Below are 21,805 nucleotides of genomic sequence, written 5' to 3' on the forward strand. Positions count from 1 at the left end.
AGTGTTTACATACAATTGTTTTTAGTATACGACAGTTAGTTAACGTCATTAAATAAGATCGATAAAGGTTGTTCCGTTTGATATATTTTACTGGTTATTTCTCCTAATTTGTCAGATTAAATGACGCGCTTTCTAATTACAATAAAACAAATAATGCAGATAAATAAGAAGCCTTTATTTAGCAATACATTGTCTTGACTATTTCATCATCCAGTGCTACTAGATTACATATTAAAAAAACAGCTGCAAAAAATACAAAACTGGTACCATGTCCATTACGAATATATTCACCGACATTTCGATTTCTAGAATATAACTTGTGCACATTATCCTCATTTAAATCTGCGTTAGTCACGATTTTAACGAAATTAACAGTATTCTGTATGGTTATCGAATGAATGATATTAGAGTACGCGTAATTTAAAACATTAAAATCGCATAGCAGTATACTTGTTTTACTGTATTCCACAAAAAATATTTTTAGCGTGATGAATCTAATGTACAAAAGCTATATTAAGTAGAATTAGGTGATTGTTTAATAACCATCATCAGAGCAAGTGATGGTAAAATCGGGATATTTGGTCTTCAAAACTTCTGCAGTTTTTTCGTGGTCAGCTTTGCCATAACCCTGTAACAATATAAAACATTATATTAGCGTGAAGTATAAACAAATGTATCTAAAAATAATACGTTGTTGACTTTTAACAATTTTTTGTAAACTGATTTGAAAAGTTCAATTTTTATGTATTAAGAATATTATTATTAAGTTGTTGATCATTATACTACTTGATAAACAAATAATAAATGTAATTATTTACACTGATTTTTAGTGTACAATTTTGTTTAACGAGTTGTTACTAGATGTGTACTGATTATTTGTCACTGACTATCATCCTTATTCCTCAGCCCTTATTAGTTCCAGGGAACTGAGTCAAAGTATCTAACAGGAATAATGTGTGCGTTTGGAATGTCGTGGGAGTGATACATTTTCTTTCTTTCATAATAGTAATGTGCCTTTTCATACTGCATTACTTATTCGTTCATTCACCTGTCAAAAGTTAAACTATGATTTGTTTAGCTTTCTTGGACTTCTGGTTAATCCTGACACTCAAAAAAACCGCTCGGAGATTATCATTTCAAAAATCTAATGTATTAAATATGGGAAAAGAAGTTGAGAAAAATATATTATATCTAAGAAGGCTTGCTATGAAGGGGGCGAAGTAAACTTGAAAAAATAAACAGGCAGTTTGCCTTTAATTTCAAAAGTCTTAAGAAATATTGATAAAAAAATATAAATGCATATACAATAAATTATGGCTGAAGTTAAAAATATTTCTCAAACATTTTACGGATTGCCTTTATAATGGGTGCCTGAAATGTCTGGTATATAAAACGCATATCTTACTCTTCTAAGAAGTTTTTAATTAACTCTGCCGGTTGGGTTGGCGCAGCAGTCAAGGCGACAGAACGGTCTTCCTATTGTTGCGATAGTCGCGGCTTCGAATCCTGCTAGGGCATTGTCGTAAGCTTATGTTTGTGATTGCTTATAACTGTGACTAACCAAAAGGCAAGAGTGCAAAGTCTGACAAGGAAAATTATCTCAGTCATGCTAGTAACCAGGCTCGGTAATACCGGATATCTTCTGGGATAATCTAGAATATGGTTTCATCATTTGGTTTTATTAAATGCTTTTTATATCTAACATTTTCACAATATATTGATTTATTTTAAACAGTAACAATTTTACCTCTCAAATAGCATTTTCAAACAGATTTTGAACTAAGGTTCCATCGATGCCATAAGTAATAAGAATAGACCGACCCCTTTCCCCCCAAAGGATTACATAATAAATGAATCACCCCTAATGTGCTCACTTTTGATTAATATTCACTTTTTCTCTTCTAAAATGCACTTTTAACTAAGAGTTAATACAAAATTCAGTTCCGACAGCATTCGTAATATTTACAACTCCGTATCGTTTATAACGGCTTTAATCCTCTTTTGTGCTTACCGTACAACGGGCAAGTGGTATCTCTTACTTTTTAAAAGGCGGAATCCTGTTTGTATATGAAACAATACATTTCTCACATATTAATATTCTCTTTCAAAAACATTTCTACTTTTATTTCGTATTCTAAATCATAAAATATACAGAAATATGTCTTGACGGGAGGCATGTCTAGATACAATATCAATTCTCACAAAACTTCATAAATCTTAAAATGTCTCTATCAAAAATAAAATGTCTACCAGGTAGCGATACTCAAATTTGTCGCCGTCACAAGTCGTAAAATAAAATTTGCCATTCTATCACACGAAAATTATATGAAATCCGAGATCACGGGTAAAAGCTTGCGCGGCCCTTTTTCGACTTGTAGACATACATCAAAAGTTTTCCAATATATCAAGGGTGGCAAACTGGAAGTTTCCAGCGGAGATACGACATAAGGTAGTGGGCAATATCGCAGTCGCTTTCAAAATTCCTTTTGAAGCTAAATAATCATTACTCGACTATGTTTCAATTCCCGCTCCGCTTCTGTTTGATGGTAAGATTAAAATCGTAGATTGGAGAATTTGTCGGAAAGAAGTGATCGATGGGTTTCGGCGAGAAATTAACTTCGAAATGAAATATTTTAAATGTGTTGCTTGGGCGAAGAAAATATGAAATAGGGACATAATTTAATAAAAGGAATAAATTCACGGCTTTAGTAAGACGTCAAGAAACTCATCCATTATAACAGCTACTAATATTCTGCTATATATAACATAATATCTGGTCTTACAATACTTGATTAGTATACTAACTGGAATGGTTTTTCCTTGTCGGATTTTACCATTTTCTTATAGTATTAACAAACTTATGCCCTGAGTGGGACTGAAAGCCGCATTAGTACAAGGATTGATGACTTGTTTAGATCATTGCAAAACAAAAATAATCCAAATGGCTGCGACGTTAAAAAACTAGTTACGTGCCTTGATTTCGCACGGGTGTACTAATGAAGAATATGAGACCAAGTTTTATCTTTAAAGTACGATCACGACTGGTCGCTTTTGACCGTAATTTACTGCAATGCTTTATAATGTAAAATATTTTTTATTCTTCAAACGCTTTGATCGATTTTCGTCTGAACTTGCCTGTATGAAATCTTCCAAAGATATGTTATTTACTCGGATAACTTTACGCGTATGCCAACCAATATTTTTATACCTCACTGGTGGCACTGCCTCAACAATGAAATAAACCAAGACTGAAGGTAATTGAGTGATAGATAATACATACGCTACTGTTCCGGTGCAGAATAACACATAATAAATAATAAAAACCTTTTCAAAAACAGTTTTTCAGGCACATTATTGAATACATTAATCGGATAAAACAATATCACAATTGGAAGACTAGAAACCTTAACAGTGCGATAACACAAATAATAATGGCCACAAAAATATATTAAACACTAAACATCCTATACTCCTTCCCATACTATACTCCTTCTCGTGGTGTTTTCTTAACAGATGCCAATAATTGTAAATCAGGCAAAAGTGAATTCTTTGGAAAGGTGAATTTCATGAAATATTAAGTAAAAAAGGACAAACATGATTTGCACTATATTTAGCAATATTACTATGGGAAAGGGAAAAAAGCAGCAAAAATGTTAAATTTTAGAAAAGGAGTTGTCTTTTTTTCATGATGATTACACACCTTCTTAACACTTTTTTATAGTTAGAAAGTTTTGCTGAATTCGTCGTATGTATTAAATATAAGACTCTCCAGTTCCTCACGATCCTATTGGCATCGTACATCTATCTGATATATGGCGAGATATTATGGCTCCTATTTTTGTTGAGATTATTTTAGTGTTTATAGACTCTAAACTAGCATTGGGAACTATCGATTGAAAACAGTTTTAATTTCTTTTAGTATTTATAAAGTAGTAATTACATAAAATAATAAAACTAATCGGATTATTTCTATTTCATTCCAATATGTGTTTCCGAATGTTTTTTTAACCGTGACACAAGTCAGTCGGAGATGCTTAAACTTTCTTTGGGAAAGAAAAAGAGAAGACATATTTGCTGGATTCTATTACGTCCAAATTAACAGTTTCATTTTGAATGATATATTAATATATAATATCTATGATATATATATATATATATAATGATATAATGGTATATAAAATATATAATTTGATAATATTTTATTATTATTCTTTGATTCTATTCATGAAAGAAGTTTTAATATTCAAAATGCTTGAACGAACATCGAGACAAAATCGAAGAAGTCCTAATAGTTGCCATAAAATAACATAAATGCAGTCAAAATTATTTTACTATTTATCAATCAAAATGTTGTTATTTATACTCTATTAAAAAATATTTCGAAATATAGAGTTCCCTAAAATGCTACTATATTAATGTATAATACATTATTATTTACAATAGCTATATAGCAAACTAGAAGCAAAACATAAAACCATATATATTACATATAAAACTACTTTCTCTATGTGAAACTATATGAACCAAAAATAGCGACTGAATCAGTCGATAGTAAAAAGTAGTTAAATCGGTCAAACTGAAAATAGCAACCGCAGCAATCCAAGGTAAAAAAAATTCAATTATTAAACACTCAAGAGTCTGTTTCAGTCGATAGTTCCCAACGATACTCTAAATCATCTAGATGTTTTCTCTCAAAACAGCCTTGTGGAGTGACTAAATCGATTATTCAGTCAAACCTGACGACTGCATATCTCACTGCCGCTGATATTATCTTATTTGTGTACTTATCAGAATTCCCTTCCTGAAGATGCAATCTGTAGCCATTGGGAAACATCGGTTAGTTTTAGTTAAAAAGCGCAACTTAAAAATGCAACATATATGATGCAAATAAATAACATTTAGTATTATAAGAAAACAAGTTTAATTTTACTAAAAAACGGTAGGAACTTTATCTTTGACCCAATATTTCATTACTTAAATGACACTCGGAGTACAGTACGGATTTGAAGCTCTTATAATTTTTCCAATTTTGGATATTATAATTTTGTGACGTAAAAATTGTAGTCAAGTATAGTTCAGCTGGAAGCTGTGACGTCGATTTGAATAATCTTCATAAATATTTTAATAAATCGCTAATGTTTTAAATAATTTAGCAGATATTTGATAATAAGGTTAACTAGTACTAACCCCAGTCGAATTTTATAGCCTGATTGGGTTATAACATATGTTCTGATCTATACATCCATCCATATATTTTTAACTAGGATAAAATAAGAAAGAAAAATCCATTCCGGGTTGTGAATTTTACATTTTTACAAACTGCATTTGGCATTCGACATCATCTATGACGTGCATTGACTATTTTATTGGATGTGCTATACCTACTAAAGTGTAATTGAATCATATCGAATTATTACATCTTGCAATATAGGCTGACAAAATATCCAAAAAGTATTATGTGTTTTATTTCATTCTACCTCTATTCACCGAGTAGAACCCCAAATGTCTTTCATGACTCCAATAATAATGTGCGTATCATAGACAGTAGATATGATAATCAGCAAAATATTATTAATTAAAAGCAATATCAGTCGAAATATTACTGAAATATAACTGTATATTTGAAAATATTTCTGAAATTCAAGCTACCTTTCGAGGTTTATGAAAAATCTAATATATCGTTCTAATAAAAGAAAGGAAAGGTATACCTTTTCTCCATTTTTTTAATATTCCGTGGATATGTAGAGGGCCAGAACGATATTTGTCCGAGCAAACTCATATGTTATCCAGAAGCTGAGCGAAATTATAGAACATTTACATAATTCGGTTGGGTTCTGTGGCGTCCCTATACCTTTTTTCCTCAAACCCCCTTTTCCATCCGCATAAACGTCATTCCACACTATCTGACCGGTTTAACTTGAATGTTTCCGTCTCATATTAACATTCTTGTTGGTTATTCTTTAGGACTTATATCGTTACAGCAGTTAAATGATAAATTTACTTAGTTACTGATAAATTGCATCGCACAATACATTATGGTTAAAGTCAGTGTGAAATTCTAATATATTGCAAAGAACAATGTAATTTATAATGATGTAAATTAATTTTATATATTTTCTGTTACTTTTAATTAGTAAAAAAACTATGGAATATATTTATTGTATTTTAATAAATTTTGCATTATTATTTTTTAATACTATAACATGAATCTAATAAAATATGGATAATTTTATAAAAAAATAAAGTTGTACAATCTTCTCTCATACATATAAAAAACAATGAACGAAAACTTAACCTTCAAAAGATTTAAACATAGATCTAAAGTTTGTTCTCTTTACACAAACATTTAGTTTACAACATTATTATTTAGAATCATAATAATTTACATATAAGGAATATAACCGTTAATTCCTCACATTATTTCCAAGATCACTGGAATGACGACAAAGCCAAAACATTAGTCAGTTTAAAACTAGAAACGAACGGGAAAGTCTCATTCAATAGCTATTAGTCAATTATTATCAACACTATTATTAGTCAATTACTAAATTTATGATAATCGATTTCATTCGATATTTCCCAACGCTACCTCGAATCAAACAAGATAGGGAACAAGAAGTGTTACTCAACTTGACAGTTTTAAAGCAAATTATTTTTTTTAAATCCTAGACCTTTCATAACTCCTGATTTATCAGATTATCATAATTGATTAAAAAAATTGAATCAAAATTGAGGGTTAATCAAAAATATATTCCCAAAATAACGCTATTAATTAATAGAGACTCCACAATACATTCACGTGAAATTCAATTTCAAATTTAGCTAGTGCTATCTATCAATCTCCGGAGGAATACTCCAAGATATCATATGGGGCGCGATAACTTTAAATTAACTAGGGATGTAATTTATGAAACAATATGGAAATTGAACTACATATCCAATAATATTGAGATACACCATAAATTAATTTATATACAAATAACTCGCACGATTTTCTATCATGTATTATACTAAATTTAATTATTACGTAGTGCCAAATTTTGGGTATTTTAATAAAGGCGGGTTTATGTTCAAATAGAATGAAACAAATTATATATCGGCTATTCGAGAAGTTTTTTTTTCGATTGTTTCAACCAATGTTGAATAGTTTGGCAGCAATTTCATTATTATCAAGATACCTTAAAATTATCAAAACATAACTTAAATGCAACCGCAGTGATGGAAAAATATAGCTAGCAATAGATAATACATTATTTGAATACCGATTAGGATGCCAATGTAGCCGAAGCTACGGGACGATCTCTCTCTATATTAGTCGCGGGTTCGAATATTGTCAGAGTGTAGATGTGAATGTAAGCTTGTGGATTGTCTATAAACAAGAATGAGGCATTCCAGTGGAGAGGGAAACAAGGCTGGGAAGACACTTATCAAGGAAAATATTCTATATTGAGGCATGGAAAGGCACGGGAGGACAGCATGCCGAACAGAAGGAGAATATGCTATTAGATTGGGCAAAATGTAAGATCGAAATCACTGTTCTCTTCGAGCTACGCATGATTGGATCCAGAACAATATCCATTAACCAGTGATCAGCAGGCATCTGTATCCTAGTCGACAAAAATGCCACTTTCAGTGTCACTGCCTTTCAGCCAAAATGCGATTGTGTAGCCATTGAATCCGATGAAGATGTGACTAAATATGATTTTTAAGAAGTGTTTAATTCTGGTACAACAACTAACTTATCTATTCTGGTTGAAGATTTCAATGTACGTATATAATCAGGAATGGATAAATTAATGATCGTGGTTTACGTTTATTATAATTTGCCTCATTACATTATTTACAATGTCTTCTAATGCTAACATTGCCAAATTGGGAAGTAACTGATTGAGTGAGTATAGGGTTATATCTTGCAGTATATGGGTTATATATGCAGTAATATAATTATGACTTTAAGTGTATCAATCGTGACTGGAATTACTTGCACAATCTAAAGCATCAGAACAGATAAATAAATAGATAAAGAACTATTAAGTGTGCCACTACAGTATGTCTACCAGTTCGATACAAAACGCAGCCATGGATATCCAATGAATGTTTACAGATGACAATATCAATGTTCAATCTTGACCTATTTGATCCTGATGTGCTATATTCGCTGGTAGAGCTATTGAAGCGCCGAACATTATTTACGATATACTTCCCATTGAGGAGCTATATGGCTTGAGCTTAATCTAAAGTATGTAAGGTATAACTCTTTCAAAGTCGGTGCTTGGCGCAATTTCAACATATTCCTCTCCGATATTATATAACTAGATAATCTTTGTCTACAGATTGCCGGATGTACATTGATGATGAAGTCCGGATGCTATTTGATATGACTTCACTTAGCAGAATTAAGCCCAAAAAGCTTACGATAAGTTAGCATGAGGATTATCGAGCATTAGGTCAGATACAAAAAACAGTAGTTAATAAAAATAATTTGTAAAATTTAAATATTTATATTATTTACAATAATATTTTCATTCTCAGACCAATCAATTACTGCTCTTTTAGAATTGTGTTATACTAGTTTGATGCTTGATACTAACTAGCTTGATATACGACTACTTTAATTTATATCACGCCGGATTAATGATTAATAGGATTAATAAACAAGTTATGCCAAACAATACACATTAAAAAATATTTCTAACAAAAATTGACCCGAGTTCAACAAATAAATAAGGAATTCATTAAAAATTTAAAAAAATAATTAAATCTAGATTTTTAGCACAAAAAAACAATAGTAATCGTTATAATAACTAAATAGAAAAAACAGATGCCTTATTTAACCTATCTACTACACGTATTTTATATTCTACTATATACACAACAATATTTATATATTTACAATATTATTTTAACCACTACTAACTGACTACTGTGAACTTAGAAATCTAAGTTTGGTTATTTTTTTTAATTTCTAGTGAGTTCCTTATGTATTTATTGAAGTCGGTTCAATTTTTTTGTTAAAAATATTTTATTTTTCTCTTTTTAGTGTTAGATATTTACTCAATAAATTATTTCGTTTAATATTACATTGGCTAGGCCAATTAAAGGTGCAGCCCGTATGAGAGAAATAGAAATAAAGAAACAATTATTGAAAATAACTAAACAACAAGAAGCTATCTTCCCTGCCGGGAATCGAATCCACGACCTCCGTTTCGCCGTTGGAGAGCTAAACGCTTTAACTATTACACCATAGATGCAGCTGTCTATAATATTTCTACGAAGTCTTATTTATATGCTATAGTTAGTGCTTAAAAACCAAGCTGAACAGCTTTTGCATTGAACGACTTCCGATTTTCCGTCACACTAACTCAGCAATAACATTATACACAAATATCTGTTTATTTTAGATAAAACATATGTAAAAACTTTGTACATGTCTTTGAAATTTGACGGTTTCCTTCGATCTCGCCTCCTTTCCCCCAACAGATCCTGATTTGGTTCCAATGGGACTACCTCGGAAGTGCACTCTTTCGAATAAAAAATAATTTGGAAAATCGATCCACAATTGACGGAAAAATCGGCGAACATACATTAAAAAAATATACAGCCGAACATAAAACCAATCGTTAATAGAAAGTTTCAAACAGTCCCAAACAAATATAACAACACAAAATACTAGAACAAAAATACTAGTCAAGTGCATGTTTTACCAACAGAAAATATATTAATATACTTTTGTCATGTTTTAGTGTTTTGTTTGTAGTATAATGTCATGTTTTCACTTTTAAGTCACGTTGCTTACCTTTACTTTAAGAATCATTCTGAAAAGTCATAGTTGAGATAATCTAAATACATCGGTTAATTTCGAGAAAAAAACAAAGGTTTTTCAATTGTCTACATGGAAAAGTTATTTTCCATTCAGATAAATCCCAGATATTTAAACGCTATATCGCGTGACTGTTTTGCATGCTACGATCGAATTATAGGCCAAAAATATCCGTTTATCATAGATAAACGGATATTTGTATCGAATAGGCGGCTAGGAAATTTGATCATTAATTGTTAAAACCACTTTTTATTCAATTGCGTACGACTTTACACAGTATCATATTATAAAAGGAAAAAAAGCATTAATATTACAACTATTTACATTATTATTAGCAACATACATATTTACTTTGATATCGAATTTTAGATTAATTTTTTTTGCTTACTTGCGTTTTATTTTAGATGTTGTAAGATTAGAGGTTTAGATCGGTGATGCGGGTAAGCCTCGCTGCAATGAATGTGGTGTATCAAATTCCACTGCGGGCTTAGTGTGTGTAACTGTTTATAGGGATAACAGTAAAATCTCAGTCAAGCTAGTAATTAGTAATCAAGTAGACATGATTCATTGGTCAATCACTAGTAAGCATGAGTTGGTAAAAATAAATAACTAATAGTATGTTATTCGTTGGTCGGGGTTCATGGTTTGGAGTCCAGATTTACCACTCAGAACTCTATTATATAGTTCTATACTATATAGAACTCTAACTCATATAGGTAAAAAATCATTTGTCATAAAATTGTCACCAACACAATGTGCGGTGAAATGACACAATGTTTTGAAGGAGGTTATGGTTAAAAAGATAAAGCTTCCTATCGCAAATGTCAGATGAAGCTTAACAACATTTAGTATCGCTCTTTATAACTCTTCATTCAACTTGACTTTTGCTATTCTGAACGACAGATGTTACATAATCTTATGTTAAGCTTAAACTTCATTAATTTTAACAGTATTCAGGTTAAACTGAAAATCTCAAAAATATAGCGAAAGTTGGTTCAATTAGACAATTAAATATCTAGTGAAATAAATCCAACCTATCTACAAGTTTGGCCTTTGTTCACATTTTGCCTAATATTTGGTAAAAATAAATAACTAATAGTATGTTATTCGTTGGTCGGGGTTCATGGTTTGGAGTCCAGATTGAGGGGATTTTTTGATAAACATTTTTATAACTTATCTTTTTAAGAACATGCCTTTAGGATGATTTGTTAAAATTCAAAATAATTTCGAGGATATGGCGATTTTAGAGAGGCAGCATCTAAAGTCTGGCATATAAAAACGCAACTTTGATGATCTTTAATGATTTTCTCGAAACTACCTTTTACAAGACTGATCACAAGATATCTAGTTTTCTACTGAACTACTGAACCGATTTAATTGGTATTTAGTGGGAACGAAACGAAATGGATTTTTACTATTTTTAAAAATTATGTATGACTTCTTAAACAGCCCAAAGTAATTATGTATTTTTTTAGGTTGTACGATGGTAGCAATAGATTAAAAATTTTCTTTTATTTATTTATACCACCCAGTTCAACAGTCTGTAATTTTTTTGGATTTTTAATTTTTCGATTTTTTCCTTCATGTATTTATTAAACATTAATGTCTCTAATTCCAATAGTTCAAGGTTAGGAGATTATGATTACCTCCATTACAACTTTTGATACTTCACAGCTTGAACTACGATTCTTTTGCAGAAATTACTTAACTATGTCAAGGACTGTTTCCAGTCATGAATAACTTTAGACCTCCCACTGTATTCTCAGTTGCTGGTACTAATACGTTTAAATATCCGAATGAGGACATTTCCGATATGCTTCACGCAATAATTAATCTGAATGAGTTGCTGTATTTTCCCAAATAAAAACATAAATCAGACAGTTTTCACTTATTATGAAATGATTCAAATTATGTTTCATTGATATAAAATGTCGGCGTAGCTTGGTTTGGCTTCATTAATTTGATTGTTAAACATAACATCATATAGCACAACTTCACCCATCATGTACAACTGGCTAGCATGACATTGTAGTTTGGGTTCTTTGTTATTTTTGCGAGTGCTTCGACCCGTACCTTAAGACATAAATCTAAACAAAGTTAACCTAACTTAAAAATAAATTAAATCTATATTGTGTTTTTTATAAACTAACTTCATTGTTCCCACTTATAGGATTATGACAGACTCACGCACCCTGTTAAGTGTTTTGTCTTCAAATCTTCCAGGAACTTAGCGGACTAAAATATTTTCGACTTGCTCCACATCTTTCATAAACCTCGCTTGTACTTGGGAGAAAAAATCGACCATCTGTGGGGTAAAATTTTCCTGATGAACTAAGGAGCCTTCAGGATCATCCGCAGCATGATATTTTATCTCACTTTCAGATACTATAGCTGGGCTGGTGAGATAAAGCTATACTAAACTAATTAGAGCTTTGTACAGCAATGTTTTGGATGTAGCACTTTCTTCAACAAATTAATATATACCGATTTTTAGATATCCGATGCGATTTAATACTAGGAAACTGTATTTGTATAACCTTATATTACGCCTTGAATATTTACTAAAAAAAAGGACTAACAAGATATAAATTAATAACGAATATTGACGGCCGCTGACGTGGAGATCTAAAACTGTGAACGATCCGATAATTTTTTCTATAAAATATCTCGATTCAAGTGAATTACTCCAATATCCTGTTAGCGATAACAAAAGCGTCGATTGATTGAAACGTCTAAACACGACCATAAATCAAAATATGGACCGAAAATAAAGTTTAATTAAGGGGGGGCTAAGAGAGGTCTATTGTCGTTAAACCATTTCGCTGACAGAGGTTTCTGCTCTATACGGATCAATTTCCATCGAGATAGGCCGACACGATTTAATAAGCACACCAACAGGGCAGAAATTAATAATCAAGGGCCAATAAATCTTGTTTTTTTTTTAGTCCAGTTGCGTCATTAGCGGATGATGACTGAACGATGCGGACGGAAAAAAAGTGATAAATGATAACGAGAGGGTGATATTGTCAATAGCTGTACAAGAGAGGGTGACAGGGTGATTTGGCCTTGGTTCCCAATAAAACAAAAGAGAAAAACAATCAGATATATATTATTTTATTTAGAATAGCTTTAGGAGATATAAAATTAGATTATATATATTGTTACCGATTTATATTATTTCTATTACATATAATTGTATTTAATTATATCAGTTATCAACGGGGAAATGATTTTAAACACAAAAACTATTAGTTGACTTGGGTATAGCAATTTATTGAACGGCACTACGATCCTGAAGGTTTTTATCCATTAGAAAACAGACCAACACATGTCACTCGTTCACCATTCAGATAGTTTTAAAACAGATGACCCTTGCATATGGCCGCGATAGTCAGTGCCGTAACCAGCATTACATAACACTTTTCTCAAAATTATTTCATTTAGATTTTATGTAGATAGATATTTCTCATAGAGATGTATCATTTAGACCAAGGATGATTAATTAATTATTAATTATTAAGTTTAGTGATCCACGAAGAAATAATATATATTACATGGCTTGATATTGATAAAGAAAATATAGTAATGTTTTAACGAAATTGGCTTTATTGTTTACGAAGTATTTTCATGATGATTTTTCATGTGCTTAAGTCAATCTTTATAACATATTTTCCGCTCTGAAAGACGTACCTCCAAAACGTGGTCTTTACAAAATATTGTTGTCACACAATATTCTCAACTTCCTATCAGAGTATAAAGAAAAAGCCATTTGGCCACCCATAAATTCGACTTTTAGGCCAGTCAAATAGGTGGTTGTTCCACCCGAATGTCATGATAAAGAATGATACTTCGTTGCCGCCTCTTTTTTTGTTTTTCACAAAACACTTCTGTTAATAAATGGTTGTGTACCACTCAGTAGGTGTACCACTCAGTTCACGAGTTAACTCATTTTGGCATAAAATTGTCACCAACACAAAGTGTGACAAAATGTTCTGAAGGAGGTTATGGTTAAAAAGGTAAAACTTCCTATCGCAAATGTCAGATGAAGCTTAACAACATTTAGTATCGCTCTTTATAACTCTTTATTCAACTTGACTTGCTATTCTGAACGATAGATGTTACATAATCTTATGTTAAGCTTAAATTTCATTAATTTTAACAGTATTCAGGTTAAACTGAAAATCTGAAAAATATAACGAAAATTGGTTCAATTAGACAATTAAATATCTACTGAAATAAATCCAACCTTTCTACAAGTTTGGCCTTTGTTCCCATTTTGCCTAATATTATTTTTATCTAATTTAACTCTAGATTCTTTGTTTCTGTAAATAGTGGCCACATAAGAACTGTTTTGTGTCCATACTTCGAGGTTGATCCGAGTGTAAAAAGCATTAATATACAATATATTTAGTAACCTCAAGTGTAGTTTTGTAGATCAATTTTAATGGTTTTAATAATTAATAATAAATACCAAATAAGTGTTTTTGTTTTTAGTCTTTACGATATACATGACAAGTATTTAAAATTTAATGAATTTATGCTTTAAAAAATATTATAAGCAGTAGATATTTATTGAAAATATAAAGTAGCACAATAAATAATTGACGACTTTGTATACATAAGGAAAGAATCTCATTATAATTTCAATATGTTTTTCCAAGCCTTATTTTACAATAATTTAAAATGTATTTCACTCAGTAATGTAGGAAAAAGCCCCAATATCAAATAAGCATTTTATTTCCATGTTTTTGTTATTGTATTCGTACCTTCCAGATGTGACCTGTATAAAATACGATGAAAAACTAAGTCACAATTTTCGAAAAGTTATGATTAGACGAATATTGAATGTTATAAGAGGGCCAAGCTATACTTATCGATAATAATATAGTAATGTACGCAAAACAGTTTGTTACGTTTTTTTATTAAATAGTATTGTTTTCGGTTAAAATTCGGACGCATTTGGGGACGACAGTAACAAATAATTCTTTGAATAACAGTTTATATATATATACATATATATATATATATATATATATATATATATATATATATATATATATATATATATATATATATATATATATATATATACCTTAGATTATAAGAACCTTAGAAGCTATAAATAAAGTTCTTGGGCTAAGATCAAAATTATACAGAGTGATCAGGGAATAATTAGGAGACTAGTACAGTTACGTTGGATGCTGTCTTGCGGCACTATTGCAGTATATTGGTTAAAAAGTAAACACTTTCTGTGTGTACCGACTATGGATTGACAATGGTGATGCTGATGATGATAAACTGCTATTCTCATCAATATATAATGCTGTTCGTTCCCTTATATATTTCATTCACTTTATATAGCTCTATTTTGAAACAGAGTTATATGCAAACTGATGACAATTTATTCAAAATAGAGCGCTCGGAAAGTTCCGCGCTCCTTACAATAGTTCCTTATATTTAAATATTTACGAATACGAATCAGGATCGTATTTTAAATTTTAATTCAGCGGCTCGTCATTGTTACGTGTCGACGCGTTATGAATAAATGTTCATTTTTCAGGCTCAACAGCGACTGGAGCAAGACTAACACCAGTTTCCACTATCTAGAAATAGGGAATAAACCGCCTGCAAGTCAAATCTAGATGATTTGAATATTCCGAATTTTTCTCAAAGATATGACATATTTCATTGTAATGCGCTGACAATGAAATAATTCGGATTTTCATGGGTCCGTCACAATTAACAAATATTATTATCCTTTACCATATTTAAGCTGGATCTATGAATTAATTATGCCGGAAATCAGGCCATTGACTTTATAATTTTTGGTTGAGGCTGCATTATCTTGTTGAAAATTTATTGGCAATTAATAAATATTTTTTTCTGTAAAATATCGTTTGTTAGTTTTTATGTTTTTAAAATCTTTAAATTAAGTTTAATTTAATTATAAAATTTTCGTTATGTTCATATGAATTAAAAATATATTAAAATGACGTCGAATTTCTAGATCTAGCACTAATGATAAATTAAAAATATATAATAATATACTTTTAATAATATTTAAGGATAATATATCAATATCTTTATTTTTTCTTAAAAATGTTGATATAACGAAATATCGATATTTGTCGGGGCGGTCAAAACCCTTACCGTTCAATATATATTCGACTTTTGATAAATCATTCGGATTGGATTTTCATACTTATATATCTTTAAGGAACATTTTGGTTTTATTTAAGCTAATATTGCACAAACTTAATAATAATATATTAGATTTTTAACAGCACAGTTAACTTGTTAACAACTACAAACACAACACACGTAAAAGAGCTCTCTTGCATGACAAAGGTAGACTACAGTTGGCAGTAAAAGATATGAAAGATCTATTACTCAATGCGAAATTTGAATGGGAACTTATTCAGTACCTAAAGGGATAAAACGTTCTTTATCGACGCGGTATCTTTATGTTGAAACACTGATAGCTCCATTTGGCTTAAAAATATTTACTTCGGAAAAAAGTGTATCTACGGGCTTATTTTATGCAGCAAACTGAAGCAAAACATCAATGTATTGTTGTAGGCGTATATGGACAATGTGATCTCCCTCATATCACTGAAACATAGGAAGAAATTGCGGAATCATTGAATATCAATTGAGTAATTATTTTCAAACGTTTGAAATCCATTAGGAAGTTTTAAAAGCAATTCAATTGGGTACCACATAAATTGAAGCTAAGAGACATCTATAGAAAAATGAAGTTCGAAATGAATCAATTAACACCAGCAAAGGAACTAGTTTTTATATCGTTAGTAGTGGTGATGAAAAATATATATAATACGATATCTATGGATCTGACACATCATTGTAAAATCAACGCCGCAGAGAATATTCCTTCTACAAAGGTACCTAAATTATTACGAAACCAAAATTATAATTTTAACACATTATGAGAATGCTCGAATTCATTGTGCGTGACCACTTAAATTTATCTCGATATCTGAAGTTATCTCGGGACATTCTACCTAATCTACTATATAGGTCATATTTAATTCCTCTTGACTAATATTAGTTTCGAGAAGTGTAGAAAGATTTTACAAATATAGAATACACTTATATTGAAGGAAAATTAGAAATTGTCTCGTTAGGCTACTTTTGGATGAAATTGTTTGATATTTTAGTAATGTACCCATCGAAAGAAAGTCATGTTAAAAAAAAGCTTAACTGAAAAAAGCATATACAATATAATAAAGAGTGATTAGTGGACAAGGGTGGTATTATAGTAGTATTATAACTATGTTTTTTATATATCTTATCATAAATTACAAAACATTTCCAAAAAATTGCATCTGATGATGTTTTACAGATATTATATAAACTTTTCGAACGAACAAATTATTACCGAATATATTATCAGTTTTTCTTTTTACTTCAGCCTGAAAAAAATCGGAAATTAGGTCATCGAATGCTCCATCGATTTCAATATGTGAATGCTTGTTTCAACGTTTTAAAAGTGGTTATTTTGATATATAAAGAAAAAGGGCTTCGCATATCCAACAAAAAGGCGAGGATTTGAAAGCATTGCTCGATGAGACCATCAATGGGAATCGCTATCTATTTGAACAGAAGACTGTACGAAAAACAGCCGGAATACGAGCAAATATACAACAATGTTATTCTTTAGCATCACAACGTTCAACCATATGTTGCAAAACCGCTGAAAACATATTTGGAGAATTTAAAATGGAAAGTACAATCCCACCCGCTGAATTTTCCAGATCTTATTCCTTCTAATTACTACTTACTCCAACATATGAATCGTGACCTGTCTGAGCACCCCTTCACTTCTGAGTACAGCAAAAATGGATCGACTTGTTGTTGACGTTCTATCGAGATGGAACCCATAAAATTATCAGAAAGATGGTAAAAAATCTAACATTGCAGTTTTCTTAATTCAACTGTAGCCAATGAACATAAAAACAGGCTTTCGACTCCTCAAAACTTCATAGCTAATTTAACATCTCATAATCAACTAGTAACATTAAGTAAATTAACAATATTTAAGAAAAATATTTCCAAAACCGTGACCTGACAGTTCATTTTGAAACTTTTGCCGGATTCCATTTTCCGTGCAGAATTAGTTGCAGCCGATTATATCGTCATTTGATATCGTCGTCTTACTGCGAAAGTGAATTTACGACTAGTCCAAATAATCGCAAGTCTATGATGTTTTAACTTGATACATTTTTTTTCAGTAAATGCTGAACTGAAGAAATGATAAGAATGAATTCCTAGTCCTTATTAACAAATGTTTTATATTAATATGAAATCACGGACATAAAACACAATTTTCACGTTCGAATTTCCCGTCTGTCTCTCGTCTAACAATCAATCAATGTCATATTGCTGTCGACTGTTCGATTGTATAACAGCGGGTTTGTAAGCAAAACAGCTTCTGTTTAAACAAACGTGTAAACATCGGCCTTTCTGAAATTAAACCAACATCAAAATTTGATTGCCTTTTTTTGTACGAGCGGTACGTTACTCAATTATTTAATTGTTATATTGATAGCCAATGGGCTTTCGTTTTTTCGAGGTTAATTTAAATATTTTATATTGACATTGGATTCGGTTTCGTCGGTTTGTTCAATGTTCAACGTTTCGATCGATAACCTTAATATTTAACGATATATACGCGAAGCTGATTGTTTTCGTGTATTGGAGATTAAAGAAATATTTATACGCTTTATTTTTCTGGCCCCAAAAAGTACCTAAAAATGTTTTATCCCGCAACATTTTATTTTGTTTAAATAAATGTTTTATTTGAGTTGTTATATATAGATCACAATTTTGAGCAAATTATTATCAAGACTTGTATTCCTCATTTAATATATGTTAGCAATTACTACTAGCCATGTAGTAATTTACAGCCATTCAAATGAATTACGAGTTAATTTAATCTTCTATGTGTCCATTGTTTTCTATAACTTTGCTGGCTTTGATACGAGATAACTAACTGTAATGCACTTAACCTAATATTACATAAACTTAATAATAATATATAAGAATTTTAAAAATATATTACTCAAAAACAAGGAAACTGGAACTAAGGAGTTTGCTTGTTAATAACTACACATACAACACACGTAAAATGGACCCCTTGCATGACAAAGTTGTGCTAGAGTTGGGAGTAAGATGTGTGAAAGATATATTATTGAATGCACAATTTTAATGGGCCCTTCCAGCATCCAAAGGTGTAAAAATATTTTAAACAAAAAAATTGAACCGACTTCAAAAAATAAATAAGAAACTCACTAAATATTAAAAAACAATCACACTTAGATTATTAACACACAAAAAAAACATTATAAAATAAAATATGTACATAATAATCTTTGTAATAACTAAACAAAAATAAACAAAACCTTATTTAACCTACCTACTACACGTATTTTATATTCTATTATATACACACAATTTAGCTTAATATCTACCTATACCTATTTATTATTTACAATATTATTTTAATTACTACCAACTGATTACTTCGAAGTCGGTGCCATCACAACAGCTCAGCAAATATCTGATTATTGATTATTTTAGATAAAAAATATGTGAAAACTTTGTACGTGCATTTAAAATTTGAGCGTTTCCATCCATTTCCCCCCTTCCCCCAACCTCATACTCATTTGGTTTGATTCCAATTGGACCACCTCGGAAGTACACTCTTAGGAATAAAAAAAAAATTGAAAAACGGCCCACAATTGACCAAATTGACAAAAAAATATATACAGCCGAAGATAGAACCTCCAGCTTTTATGAAGTCGATTGAAAAAAGGTAATGAATAAAAGAGGTTATAATCTATCGACGCAGTATCTTTATGTTGATACGATGATATTGATATGCTCAATTTGTCATAAGTTGACCACACTGATAGTTATTTTTTGGTTTAATAAAATAGTTGCTGAAGCATTAAAAATATGAAATTTCTAGCCTGAAAAAAAGTATATTTAAGGGATTATTTTATACAACAAACATTTAATTGTTCTGTCCCAAAGTATATAAAAGTTCTATGATGTTATCATGTTACATTTTATTTTGTTTAAATACATGTTTCATTTGAGTTGTTATATATAGAGCAAATTTTTGGGTAAACTATTATTAGGGCGTTTATTTTGTATGTTTCCATATATGTGAGCAATTACAGCTACTTACTGTAATAATTTACAGCTATTAAATAATTTACGAATGAACTGAATTATATTCTATAACGTATTTTTATGAGCGGAGTTGAATTAGTCAAATTTTGTGAACATGCCGACGTCCCAAAACATTTTTTACATATTTACTCTTTCAATAGACATACAGAATACTTTTTAAATTGTTGTTCTTGTTGCGCTTATATCGAGCCTTCATTCAGATGAGCTTGTCATTCCATATCTCCAAAATTTGAAAGCTGCCTATATCTACGTTTAGAACCTAACGAACATAGAGAAATTGCCTCATAAAACATTTGGACCAATTGCACGTTTCGCAAGACAAAATGTCGACACCAAAAATACTATAGATATATTATTGTGCTTCAGAAGCATTTTCAAGCAAGTTTCGAATGTGTTGTTACTTTTACAAGTTTCATTACTATGAGAGATTACAGTTTGAGTTTGAGTAATAGAAGTAAATTTACGAAGTAAATTTTTATATTCACAGATAACATTCAAAAAGTACATGGGATATTCGTAACTACCAGTATAGGGCATACCAGTACAATATATACTAGCAACTCCGTCAGCAGTTTACTTCACTTTTCATTTCCTAATGACGGATTAAACAGTTGTCGATCAAGCGACGACACAAATATAAGAAAAGGAGATAAACATTGTAAAAACTATTGATGTATTTAAGTATTGAGATATATAGGTATATATTCAAATCTTCTATCAATTTTCATGAAGATGTTGTGCTCGATCATTTCAAAACCACAAAAAATTGAAAAAATATGTATGCTTTACTAATCCGGATAGATAAAATATTACTATAAAACATTGTTGATTTGAATATATACAATAAAATAATCTTCATATATCTAATAAGAATTTAATTTCGTACTAACAACCAGTAATATATGACTCAGTATTATGAACTAATTGTACGAGACTTTACGAAGTGACATTATGGCGATTGTTTGGTAGGCAGAAGTAATCTTTGATCTTTCACGTCATTTAGAATTTTAACAGAAACAGTTAAATGTGTCCGAAAATATTTCTTACAATACCCAATTATATAGCTTTTAATTAATCTTGTACTAATTGAACAAGTTTAGTTACAAAATTTTGTGGCTGTACGTCATTGATGTAAATTATAAAGACTTTTCTCTTTGGCTTGAAAATCTACTTCATTTCAGGTGTAATCCCATAAAAACTATCTAAATAAAAGCCTTTGTGATAGTGTCTATTTAATTTACGTTTAAGCGTGCTTGAGCACGGCAGACTATTCCAATTAGAACTAAAATCAGACGCGGTTTTTAACAGTTTACTGAAGCCGGAAACTAGTAGAGGCAACGCAATGCAAACGTACGGTTTTCCCGGTAAATGTTTTCTCTCTAAAATTCAAGCAAAACGGCATTCAGTGTCACACTCACGGAAATTACATTCAGTTTCGGGCGAAAGATATTTCGCAACGTTTGATTTTACGGCTTGTCTGTTCTATTCGAATTTCCCCATGGATTTATGCAAATAATATCCAGAAATTGAAAGGGGTATTGTATAGTCATGATATCAAAAAATGTCTTGATATAATCAAGTTGTCAGAACACTGAGAATATCACTGATTTCTTTAACATATCAATATATGATTCCGTATAAGATTCATATTAATACTAAAAGTTTTTATATTACAAAATTAACTTGTAATATTCTTATTTTATACGTTTTGGTTGTATGTGTCTTTAGGTCTCTTGAAATGCATTAATTTTGTGTGAGTAACAACCA

At 30.6% G+C, this 21,805-nt stretch overlaps 2 protein-coding genes across 3 annotated transcripts in view; one reads left to right on the forward strand and one right to left on the reverse strand.

Moving 5' to 3' along the window:
* The window catches only part of LOC143195714 (phosrestin-2), a 486,868-nt gene that overhangs the window by 176,397 nt on the left and 288,666 nt on the right, over positions 1–21,805 (forward strand). The window lies entirely within an intron of this gene.
* LOC143195715 (14 kDa phosphohistidine phosphatase) overlaps positions 385–21,805 on the reverse strand; it is a 311,279-nt gene continuing 289,858 nt past the window's right edge. The window contains exon 4 of the mRNA XM_076403140.1: positions 385–628. Coding sequence (XP_076259255.1) covers positions 536–628 — 93 coding nt within the window. The 3' untranslated portion in view covers positions 385–535. The remainder of the gene's footprint in view (positions 629–21,805) is intronic.

The sequence above is a fragment of the Rhynchophorus ferrugineus genome, unplaced genomic scaffold (genome assembly GCF_030347505.1).
Source record: "Rhynchophorus ferrugineus isolate W39M unplaced genomic scaffold, kcgeb_rfMv2 rfM4, whole genome shotgun sequence".
Classification (NCBI taxonomy): domain Eukaryota; kingdom Metazoa; phylum Arthropoda; class Insecta; order Coleoptera; family Curculionidae; genus Rhynchophorus; species Rhynchophorus ferrugineus.